We start from the raw sequence: 12,924 nt of genomic DNA, 5'->3' as shown, positions 1-12,924 counted from the left end.
CTAACCATTTACAGTGCAAAATTTACATCCAGTTTTACAACCACTACAGAAGTTGAGAAAATGGTATTTCTGAACTTCCTTAATTATTTTCTTTTTCTGCTTCAAAGGAATAGTGGAATCATTGTCCATTTCTTGAAGTAATGCCAGAAGATACTGATTCGTTTGTTGTTTTTGATCTTCATATTCTTTAGGTGTCAAACGCTGACAGAAGGTGAAGCCTTTAAAGAAACCAGAATGGCCAATTAAGTTTTGTACCTCATGTAAGAGTCTCTATGACTACAGAAGTTATCAGAAACATAGGTATGTCACTATTCCAGTTCAGATACAGTTACAGTTCTCTACAAAAGAGGTTAAATGCAGAACCCTGCATTGAGCATAGATGAACATATAAACACTAATTGCAAAAATAAAATTGGAAGGCAGTGTTAGAAGTGTGAGGTCACAGGTGATTTGTATGGGAAAGAGGTCTTCAAAATAAAGAAACGATACAACTCTGCAAAGAGGAGCCATCCAGAAAAAAAGCTGCACAAGACAAGACCTGCCATTTTGCAGTCATCATGCTCCTTGGGAGTGCATCAAGTCCATGGCAAGGCCAGTACGGTGCACAAATAAATGGCAGGGCGAAAAAAAATTGCCTCCATACCACATGTATGAATGAGAAGAAAAATAATTTTAATTCCAGTCACGTAACGAAGATCAAATGGCTTGTTTTTAGGCTATACTACAATCTAAGTCTGAGTTCTTAATAGCCTTTGTGCTAACCAAGAAACAGAAAAGACTTTTTAAATCTCTGAACAAAACCATCAATGTCTAAGCTCTAGACATCTATTAGTACCTCCGTTGAGCTATGAGAATATTAAGTACCTCATGGCAAAAGTCTAAGTCAAATACACAGAAACCAGGCTACAAGTAAGGCACTTCAGACAGTTTTTTCCTCTATTTTGAACTGTTTTCTCAGAAACTAGTTACTTAATGAAAACGTCTGTAACACGTTCAGACTTGATTACAGAATTCAGATAAACCTTGTTCCCCAGTGTTCAAAGTGCAGTGCTTTGCTTTACTTTAAGCAGCCAATTTAATTATTTGGTGAATTGGCTATTTATCTAGTCACTTCCATTTTTTTCTCACAATAAAGGATTGTATTCAATGTGAAATTTTAGCCAATACTGATTGTAACTAATTTTTATAGAAGTGTTTGAATAAGAACATGCATTATCATATAGTCTACCTGAATTTATATCTGCACCTTGTCCTTCCAGCAAGCCTTCAAGTCTCCTGCTAGTTAGTTCCAGAAGAGTTAAAGGAGTCTGAAAACACAAATCCCATAAAGAACAATCACAAAAAAGGCACCTTCTGTATTTTAAGAATCCATGGCTTTTAGATTATCCACCTAAGGCAACAAAAATTAACTGCTGATAGCCTTAGGTTTATCATATTTAATCAATTATACAGTCAAAAGCTTCATAAAATTGCAAAGTACACATGCATTCTCAATTATTTCTGAATTTCCAAACAAAGAAGTAAAAGTTACTGTCCCACACAAAGGCAAGAAATTATGAGCCTGACTTAGAGAACTTGCACAAACCCCAGAATTTTATCACTTAATACTTCCAAACTAAACTGAAGCTAACTTAAAAAATAAAACTCAGCAACAAAAAAAATCCTACTTCTAAATATCTTAACTTTAGCAGAGGGCAGAAATAGAGATGAATATCTTTGTACAAGAATTAGCATTAACATTTTATTGAAACCAAACGAATATTTCTGTGAAGCTTACTTGTAATGACAATGCTGTAAATACCTACAATATTGTACATATATTATGTAATAGCAAAGATAGTCTGAACTACTATTTTAGTGGTTTATTGAGAAATTTTGTAACCAAGAAAAGAAAAAGTAAAGAAATATTATCCAATTTATTGGTTAAAATGCAGAAAGTTAATATAAGATCTGGGAAGGCTGATCTTTTCATATATTTGATGAAATACATTGCAATGTCACTAAAGCAGGCAATAGAATATTTACATAACCAAACATGATCAAATAGGAAGGCCATTTCATTTTACTTATTTGCTTTAATTTAGAAGTTACTTTTTCAAAACACCTAAGGAGTTCCTGGAGTTGACAGAACTCTGAATGCATACTAAGACCAAGAATGTTTTTTGATATACAACTCAGAACATGTGAACAGATTTCTGAAAAACACTGCAAGACAGCCAGAAGTGTAGCAGAAAACTAGCAAAAACAAGGTGCCAAAAAGTTTTTTTTTTTTTTTTGATACTCAAAATACTTTAATGAAAATGAGGTGAATATAAAGAGAGAATATTGTATATCACAGATTGTAAAGTCATCAGAAAAGCATTCTCACGGCCTGGGACAACCTCTGACCCTGCTTGGCTATACCATATACCAGACTAACAGGTAGAACTTCAACCCCTCATTTCTGACCTCCCATCCCCATAAAGCCACTATGTGTTACTTTACATTAAAAGTGACAAAGTCTTCAAGGTAAGGAGAAAAATAATAATAATACCTTGAAGAGGTCAGAGTGATTGTCCATCAGAAACTGAACCAGCTGGTCTACCTGTGATTTTGACAATGTCTTGCTCTGTAAAATGAACTTTGTACACGTCTTGATGATCACAGATCTATTATCAAACTAGAAAAAGAACATAGATTTGGCATTATATTTGCTGCAGGGAATTAGCCAAAGATTAAATGTAACAGGAGGCTTTCAGTATAGGAAGAACATATTGAAACTTGCTTTAAAATAGATCACATTAGAAGGCAACAATAAGACTTTTTTTAACCCTTGACAAAAAACTATTAGCTTCACTATGGCTAGTTCCCACACTAAAGATAACAGATACGTACTTGTTTCTGCAATTTGTAGCCCTCAGATTCTGATGCAATGGCTATAAATGTCAGCAGTCTATGAAGTTCTTCTCGGATATTTGGTGCTAATAATCTTAAATAGAGCTGTGATGCCTCTAGAGCTTGTTCTGTTTTTCCTTTTTCTGCAATGGAGTAAAATAGCGTATCCAGTGCAATTGTGTTTTCAAAGTCAAGAATTTGTACTTAAAATATATTTAAGCGCAAAGTTATTCCTGGTTTATTTCAAAGCAGGTTAACTCAGTGTCTTCTAAAAAATCTTCTGAAAAGACTCCGTACAGTATATAATCCATATAACCTTAAAGCCCTCATGTATAGCTAGACACGTAACAGATAAGCTTGGAAAATATCTTCAACAATGTTCTGTGTAAAATGTAAAAGCGCTGAAGTGACATTTGAACTACTTGTGTTTCCACATTTATCTGTGTATCATAATCCAAGATTCATCTCAAAGCAATTGGTGAACCTGAACAATTTTGTCTTGCCCATTGCTCTGAAGCCCTCCCTTCCCAGTCTCTTTTGAAGGCATTTACAGAACAGCAATACTGTGGAAATAACTTTCTAAATAATCCTTTCCATTTATAATTATACAGTTATATGGATTTTGAAAGTGAGAAATCATCAAGAAGCAAATAAATTTGCTTAAGGCAACAGCAAGGTACAGGACAGATAAAATAGTATAAGACAAGTATAGTTTTCTGGCCTCCATCCTATTACTAGGACAAGAAATAATCCAGGATTTTCAGGGGTGTGCAACAGGCCACTTCAAAAAAAAAAAAAAAAAAAAAAAAAAAAAAAAAAACTTGGATTTAAATCCAAACAACAACAAACACACAAGAGAGTGAGGAAGAGACCTACTTGGAAAAGAGCAGACAAAAAGCAAGAAAGAACAGCCTAAGAAGGTGAGCAAAAAAAAAAAAAAAAAAAACTAGAGTTCAAAAGATTCTGATTTAATGGACCACCTGGGTTATTTTGACTGACTGCAATTGCCCATTTCATAATTAGACTAAACCTGATGTTCTGTTTATTTTAGGCAAGAAGGCACAGTAGCATGCTTTCCTACAACACATCTGCATGGTCACCCATCTTAAATCAACTTGCTTAAGAATTTAGGGATTTTCTCCATAACTATACACACTAATAACATGAAAAATAGAGTTATACAAAATAACATATAGCTCGGTACAAAAAAAAAAAAAAAAAAACCACACACCTCTGTACAAAATCTCCCTAAATTACTTGTGAAAGAATTCTAAATATGTAGATATTCATGGCTATTTTGAGCTGGAGTGAGAAGACCAGCACTTTATCCAAACTGATTGGACTGGATCCTAGCTGAAAACCACTGCTGGAATGCAGGCTGCTGTGCACGACAGCTGTAACCAGTCTCATATCCCTAAGAGGGCAAAGGGGATGTAAGCAAATTCAGCACCATCTTCCAAGCGTGGTCTAGAGAGGGCAAGCATACAGCTGAGACAAGACTTAGGAACTCAAACTGTGTCTCAAAAATGGGAAGTCATTTCCTAATGACAACTTTAGGGTTACTTCCTCAAGAAGAAAGTCAGTTAGAAACTGCTCACAAGATGTTTTTACACAAGTTAGAAGAAAGATATAAGAATAAGAAAATAAAGTTAAGAATAATAAAGAAAATAACCAGAAGACATGTTTAGATTATAAAAAGCTAATTAAATAACAAAAAGTGCTACAGACAACTAGAGCTTTTAACTAAGCATGAAGAATTACGGAACTCTCAAATTGCCCAGAGATTTTTACTGTTTTGATTCTCTAGTTTAGCAGTAGTCTCTTTTAGCAGTTTACATGTTTTCTATTAAAACTGCATATTTAAGCTAAAACATCTTAAATGTAAGGAAACACTTAGCAGAAGTTAGCTGCAGCTAAGTCAGTTATTTCAAAATAGCATTCTTCTCTTAGAACTAGGATATGTAATTTTGCCATAGGTTTTCCTTTCATGGCCCCTGTATTTTCACTCATTTTTTCATAACAAAATATGGTTAGTAAAGTTGTCTTTTGTATTTTCATGAGTGTTTGGACACAGCATCTACCTCTGCTCCAACTTTTACAAAAGACAACAGTGTTCCTATGCCAGCATGCTCTGAAGAGGTCTCTGAACACTAGAGTTTTCATTAATATTGTATAAGCCCTACAGTGCTGAAGTAGTAACAGGACCTAAGGCAGGATTAATCTTAAACTTTAATTAAACCCTTCTGCATTACTTGTGAAAAGCAGTGGGAAGCTGAGGATTATAGCCTGAATGAAAACTTCAACAACTCCTTGTATCATTCTAAACAATTATTACTTAATAAAATAAATCCATAACTGGAAGGTTTTGTAGGTTAAGTAAACCATATGACAGACTGATTTTAGATCTGTGTTACTGGTCAACTGTAGCAACAAGGGAAATTCTGACTAGACATAAGACTTTTTCCATAATGAGACTAGTTCTGTATTAGACGAGGTTAACCACAGAAATTGTGAAACCTCTAGCCTTGAAGTTCAAAACTCACCTGAACCTGACCCTGCACAGTTCCAATCTAAATTAAAGAACATCTGCAATAACATAGCAGATGCGATCATTCAACCTTGGTCAACACTTAGTATGTTTTACCCTTTAGACAGCTTTGATTCTTACTTTTTGTTCAAAGATGCTCTTACCTAGAAGTTCTATAATTCCTGCATGAATATCGAGATCCTGAATGTCAAGAAGGGAGTCCTTCTTTTGACTATAATATTTAATTATAACATCAAATAGAATCTTCTTGTAAGTATCCAGATTGCTTGGTTTGTTATTGCTTTCAGGTAACTGCTGACTAACCATCACTATGAACTGGTCTGGGAAATACTCCAAGCATTCAATTGCAGCATAAAGCCATTTGTCAAGCCTGCAGAAGGAAAAGTTATTTTTAGTGCTTATTTTAAAATGCACTATCTAATGTTATTTCACCCCTTAAAGAAAATCAGACAGAACCATGCAGGTACCACCATTTATTTGAGCCACAGCATTAACTTTGCCACTCATTAAGCAATTTATGTATTTTACTTCATGACAGTAGTTTGAAGATACAGATAACATGCCTGAGACGTCCGTATCAAAAGACAGCTGCAATCGCATAAGGTCAGTGACAGTCTTATGACATTAGTCAGATTCTCCCAACACACACTATGGAAAACCCAGAGCTAATCAGAGTGTAACATCCAGGGACTGGAATATTTGAGGAGGGAAATGATACAACCAGTCTGAAAACATGATCAATCAAAAAAATTTAAAACCTGGAAGGCTGTGGAAGTTAATAAGTAATTGGGGCTGGGGAGGAAGACAGTTCAAAAAGATTCTTACAAAACAGTCCTGTTGCTCAGCTACTTATTGTAGGGCCTGCTTGTAACATTAAGCCGTGTAGAAGGTCTTCTAATGTAGAGCCAATGGAAAATAGCTTTTCTAAAAAAGTCCCTATCCAAAGGTGAGTAAGATGACTAAGGGACTGGACCATCTCTCTAACGAGGAAAGGCTGAGAGGACTGGGACTCTTCAGACTGGAGAAAGGAAGAGTGAGGGAGGATCTCATCAATGCATATAAACATCAGAAGGGGGCATGTCAGCAGGATCAGGGCCAGACTCTTCTCAGCAGTTACCAGCAATAGGATGAGAGGCAACAGGCACAAATACACAGGAACTTCCTCATGAACCTCAGGAAAAACTTTACCAGGAAGGTGATGGAGTGTCGGAACAAGTTATTCAGAGAGGTTGTGCGGTCTCCTTCTCTGGCAATATTCAAATGCTCTTTGGACAGAACCCTGCGCCATATGCTCCAGGTGACCCTGCTTGAGCAGGGCAGGCTGGATTAGATGATTTCCAGGGTTTCCTTCCAATATCAACAATCTTTGATTCCCTTGCATTTTTTCCCCTCCCCCCCTTTTTTTTTCCTCCCAGAAACATTGTTTCAAAGCATGCCTGAATATATTCATTAAAACTACAAACTAAGCCAGAGAGATCGGCCCAGGAGCAATTAACAGAAACACTACAAAAATAGAACATTAAAAAAACCACTGAAAGCATGCAGACATCTTTACTTTTATATATCCTTCACATCATAAGCATGCTTCAGTGCTACAGCTTTGCTTCTTGTCTGGTACCAGTAAGAACAAGTAGCTTCTTGTTTTTACGTCTTCACAGCACCAGGATATGTGACTAAACCCCCTTGAGCCCTAGCCATTCTAACTGTAAAGATCCCTTCAAACAAACAAACAAAAACCCCACAGACCCAGAACAAATCTGTTCTTTTTTTTTTTTAATCTGGTATAGGGACCTAAGAGTGAAATAAAATTCTTCCAGTATCTGGAATCATTCAATGCTTGCAACATCATTTCTAATGTACTTGAAAAGCTTCATACATACAATCACAAAGACATAACTTTTGTGACCTCCTTTACCACTTTTGAAAAGAATCTAACAAGGGGAAAGCACATCTCAGTTTAAGATTAAGTTTAAGATTTAACACCATCCCAGTTTAAGAATATGAAAGTGTAACAAGATCTTATTTTGCTCACAAAACAGCAATCTTAAAGGGTGAAATAAAGTGTTTGCTAATTAACTTCAAAACAAACAAACAAAACAAAACAAACCACACACCCACACACAGATGTGTAACTTACTCAGGCAAATTTAGGCTAGCCATAACCTCTCTGTCAAGGAAAGTATTTGAGATCACCAGGTCCTCTTCTCTGCCAAAACACTCTGGTTTTGACTTCACTGAAGACACCAGAATATTTTCCAGAACTGGAACATCAATTAATTGCAGTAGTCGTAGCAGAGTTTGCTGTTCCCAGATATCTTCTATAACTAACACAAATAAATCAGAAAATTAAGCCACCCAGAAGTGCCATCTAATATAAAATTATTAACCTGTGTTTCAACTCAATCAAGAATCTTTTAAGTTTTAAAAGAAAGCAAAGTAACAATAGCTTGCAAGTTTCTTGGTTGGGGAAAGAAGGGATCAGAACACAGGTACAAGCAAGAAGACTGCTAAGACAGTATCTCTTCTATCATGTCAGATAGAACTAAGCTACTCTAGTATTTTGGTAAAATGTACAAAAAATGCAAGTGAATTGAAAAGAAACTGCTTAACAGATATTTAAGAAAGAGGCAATTTAATCTTACAAAAGCATTTCTTTTTCAAGTGCTATTTGCCAACCTACACAGCTCTTCCACAGTCCTACAAAGGGTTAATCCTGTTTCATGTCTTTCAGTTTACTTGCTATGCCCCTTTAACAATTTGATATTCTCTGCTAACTAATCATTAGTGACACTAAGTTTAGCACTCAGACAGGGGAGCAACAATTGGAAGAAATAATTCCATTTAATCGAAATCACGCCAGATGAGGAGTTGTCATGATTCTCAAATTTAGCCACTACCTGCCTCCCCCCATAAAAACAAAACAAAACACTGTCAGCAAACAAACAACTGTAAAAACAGGAAAAAAATAGAAATATTGATTAGAGATTTTATTTCTTACAGGATTAAGACCATATTTTAGCTTAAGTTTTCTCCATTTACTGAAGTCCCTAATTTGATATCTAAATCCTATTTTTATTGTTTTGCACAGTTATGTTCTTTTAAAGGTAAGATCGGCCAGCTAATGACCTTTTAAAAGTGTACAAGCTATGCCTGATATGCAATATTTACTAGTTTGTAGGAATTGTAAGTATGCATCCTTAAACTATGAATAAGACACTTAAATATTTAAGCATTCATATTTTTATTTTGGGAAAATAAAAATAATAGAAAAAGAAGCATAGTACCATGCATAAGCTGCACTCAGTTGGAACATGATTATATTCTAAGCACTGAATTTCAGTAAGGTAGCTGAAGTAACATTTTTAGCTTAGTATTCCTATGTATTATGTTCTTCCAATCTTTAGTATGAAAGAATGGACTGAAGCTCATCAGGGTGAGAAGAGCCTCTACTAACAGAGCAACCCCACTGTTTTTGGATTCACCCCCTTCCAAATGTCGGTTCCTGAAGTATTCAGAAGCAAGCTGCTGCATTACAATCAAGACTTAGCTCCTGTAACACTGAGTGCCCAAATAAAGATAATTAAAAAAGCAATGTTGTTACATTTAGAGCAAACATTTTAAAAAAAGCTTCACCACTCACCTTTTTTTGAGAGTTGTTGAGTTGGTTCACTAACCCTGATCTTTGGAGGTAAAGTTGGATAAATATTTATTGATTGAAGTAGCTCCTCTATCCACTTTTTATCAGCTGCTTCTAAGGCTAAGGGATTTGAGAGGGTTGTTTCACACTTCATCCTGACACAGAAAATAAAAAGACCAGATGTACACAACTACAATCAGTACACAAACTCTCAGTTTTCCACACCTCAACCTTAGGGCTTTATCCTGCTGCCAGGAAAGCAGCCACCTACGTTTTTTGGAAGGGGAAGGATATTGCCTCGAAGTTCTGTTTAAGAGTTTCCTTTCACTTGCCAGCTTCTCACCAGCAGTTCATTCATATCAGCGCTCAGGGGTCAGCTCTATTAGGCAGGCTCCATGTGACAAAAGGAAGACATAGCATAAAGAGGTCTAAAATTTGTTTTTTTTTTCCTTAAGTCTTTGCAATGATTATTTGATCAACACAGAAAACTGCACAAAGACTTCTAACAGGCCACTTGTTTTTTTATATGCATTACTATTCACTGAACAGATGTCAGCTGGTGAGGTCAAGAAACAGAATTATAGTAGGGGAGGGCAGTGCGAGGAGAGAAACAACAAAAAAAAATCCTAGGGCTATGCTGCTGTGCTAGAATGGATCTAGATAACAGTGGAGTGGTCAGTTTAACATTACAATGAAATGCTAGGTAGCATCCAAGATTCAGGCAAAAACATTTTCCAGAAGTGGCACACACTACTAGTTTCAAAGGTCTCCAACACCAGACAGGGCATAAATTTCCATAATTTCAAAAGGGAAAAAAAGCAAATAAAAACAGATGCACACACAAAAACACAAATCAAAGTTCAGAATGCTCACTTTGAATGACTTTTTGTCTTCTGCCCATAAATTTGTTGAGGGGACAAGCTCTCATTGTCTTTATTCTTTCTCAGAAGAGGAGTGATATCGCTATTCACAAATTTATAGAGACTACTACTTGTGTCTTCAAACTCCTGCTCTTTTTCATTCTTGAAGAAGTTAAGTTTTGCTCCAACTGGCTCAAACACCTTGTGATCCATCAGTGCTTGGCACACACGGATTCCCTTCAGTCGGGAAATATCATTACAGCTTAAGTACATGCTTTGCATAAGATGACTCAGTACTACATCAACAGCATTTGAACCAGTAAAACAGTTTTTATATGTTTTCAGATGCTGCCTACGCCTTTTGATTTCCACCTGGCTTTGAAGAGCATGAATAATGCTATTCCACAACTGAGTTGCTTGAAAAGGTCCAGCACAATCTGCAATACATTGAGATAAACATTTTTACAATTATGTGTGCTTTCATTTTAACATTTAAGCATACTACTTTACTGTGTGAAGTCAATATTATCCAATATTCTCCAGAAGCTAATGTTGATTTTACAGGAAAAAAAAAAAGTAGAAAATATTACACCATAAATCCATCCTTTAAGTTGACTTTAACCTGCTAGATAAGTACTAAGTCAACAAAAAGAATTTAGATTTTGCTTATAAAGAGAGAGGAATAAGAGGAAAGCTTTGTTGTTGTTACAACTGCATATTGCATTCTCAATACCACACCAGAGCATCACTACACATTGCTGAGTGAAGTGATCCAACACCTTCCCCACACTGTTTCTCCTCCACGTTCACCTCCAAGGTCAGCCGATGACAACCTGACACCCACAGTAAATTAAACGTCCCTGTTCCAATTTTTTCCTTTATTCTGAACACAAACCTAGACCCAGCCCCAAGCTCAGCCCGACCAAGCTCGCTGAGCAAAGGGACTCCTTTGCTCTCCTTACATCAACTTCTTCCCGCGCGCCCACAGGCCAAGGGCCTCCGCGCCGCCTCCTCCCCCACCCCCGGGCGCCGCGCGGCACTAACGGCCGGAGGGAGCCGTTAAACCCGTGGTCACGAGGCGATCTCCATTCCCCTCCCCCGCCCGGGAGGAACCGCCGGCAGCCCCAAGGCTGCTGCAGAGGGTAGAGAGAGGGGAGGAAAGTGCTCTCTGTCCCCACCTCGCCGCCCCGCGCTGCCGCCCCGCAACCCTAACTCGCTCCGACTGCGGATCCGCCTGAAACGCGGGGTCAAATAAACCGCCATCGCCGCGGCCGTTAGCGGCGGCGCTGCGTCACTTCCGGCCCGGCGCCCGCCCCGCGGCGCCCGCCCCGGCCCCGCCCTGCGGCGGAAGCGAAGGTGGCGCCCCCGCCCCGCCCCCTCTGCCCGTCCGCCGTCGCCGCCGCTGTCGCCATGGAGTAGCCGGCCGGGACGGGGCTGGTCGGGCCCGTAGCGACACTCGCAGCGCCGCGACGGGCGCCTCCCGGCCGCGCCCGCGAGCGGCGGCGCCGCCCGCGCCGCCCCAGGTGAGCGGCGGCCGCGCCGTGACCCGCGCGCCCGGCGGCCGCGGCTGCCGGGGCCTAGCGCGGCCTCGGCGCAGCGCCCGGCGCGGCAGCTGCGGCGCCATCGCCCGCGGGGAGGGACCGGCCCGGGGGCGCCGGGCGCCGTCCCGGCTCCCGCGGCCCCGCGCGGGCTGCGCTGCGGGCGGGCGGGCGGCAGGTCCGCCCAGGGGCCTCCTGCCGCGGGGCTCCCGGGCTCTCGGCGGCGGCTCAGCACGGAAATCAAAACAAAAAAGAAAATAAAAATTAGCCACGAAGGTGGCACTGAGCGCGCCTGGGTCGGTGCATCAGCAGGGGCTGTGAATTAATGATTTGGGTCGTATAGTTGCTTCTCAGAGGTGAGAGCTGAAGAATGCTAAGGATCGTTGCTTGGGTTTGATGCTGATTTCAAAATCAGTAGTGTTTTTGCCTCGTTTCTTCGTGCTGACCGTTGCTTAGTACCTGTCAAAATGGTGAGGTCCTCATCATGCTGACGTGTTGTTGCTGATGTGGAGGGGCATAAACGCTATTATTGATTGTTAGTGAGCTTCATGAGGACAACACAGTGATCGTAAAGCAGCTTTCCTTGTACAATTCATTCAGGTTTCATGTACTTGGTATCAGTATCAGCAATATTACGCTTCAAACAGGAAGAAAATAAAGTTAAACATTTATTGCATGTCCCGTGTTGCTTGCCTGGGTGCTGTTCCTGTGAAGACTATGCGCTCTGCACATTTATTACCTTTTAACTTGAAAGGGTAATTAGTTGTCACTGGGGGTGACTGACGTTACTTTATGATCTTGGCTTATTCATTTCTCTATAAATTGTAATTCATTTAAAAATAAAATAAATAAACTGTTTTTCTTAGAATTGAGAACTAACTTTTCATATATCAAAAATAGTTGATGCTATAGTTGATAGTTGAATAGAGAATAGTTGATTCATGGTATTACGGTTAGCACTCAAAATAGTGTTTTATATTTTTCTCATTTCTTGTGGATTTTCTTGGTATTGTTCCTGATGACACATATTGAGTTGGTACCGAAGCTGGTAACAACACAGATTTTCCTAAAGCAGGAAAGCTTTCCTAGCTTGCAGTAAGTCTGAACAGACACAGGAGGATTTTATACAAATGTACAGACAATGTTAGATGGACATAAACTTAGAAACCAAGCTATTTATTGAGAAATTAATCTCTCTGTACCTCTTTCCCTTGGCTGAGTGAATCAGTGGCTTGCACAGTGCCAGGCTGGGAAGGAACAGGTTGGACAGGGCTGCTTCCTCCCCAGCCCGACTTTTTAAATCAGAACCCTTCTGACAGTGGGATTGTGTGAGTGTTCTCACCTACAGTCATTTCCAGCCTTTTCGCTGCAGTTTGTCACCCACAGCAGAGGCACTTAGAATTTGGTTAGTAGCTGCACCATCTTTCCACCCTCCCTTTAGAGAAACTCTTCTTCCAACTCATACAA

General features: G+C 39.2%; 1 protein-coding gene across 1 annotated transcript; it reads right to left on the bottom strand.

Moving 5' to 3' along the window:
* On the bottom strand, positions 1-11,182 carry DEPDC4 (DEP domain containing 4). The gene is made up of 9 exons (XM_088532872.1): positions 11,098-11,182; positions 9,933-10,356; positions 9,063-9,214; positions 7,560-7,746; positions 5,566-5,792; positions 2,875-3,017; positions 2,534-2,659; positions 1,229-1,307; positions 1-218 (listed from the first exon to the last, which is right to left on the bottom strand). Exons 1-9 carry the CDS (start codon positions 11,180-11,182, stop codon positions 1-3), a joined length of 1,641 nt encoding a protein of 546 aa, XP_088388998.1.
* Between the last annotated feature and the right edge of the window lie 1,742 nt (positions 11,183-12,924).

The sequence above is a fragment of the Tinamus guttatus genome, unplaced genomic scaffold (genome assembly GCF_059628265.1).
Source record: "Tinamus guttatus ecotype Peru unplaced genomic scaffold, ASM5962826v1 Tinamus_guttatus_pri_ptg000472l, whole genome shotgun sequence".
Lineage (NCBI taxonomy): Eukaryota > Metazoa > Chordata > Aves > Tinamiformes > Tinamidae > Tinamus > Tinamus guttatus.
This window is presented reverse-complemented; position numbering and strand designations above follow the sequence as displayed.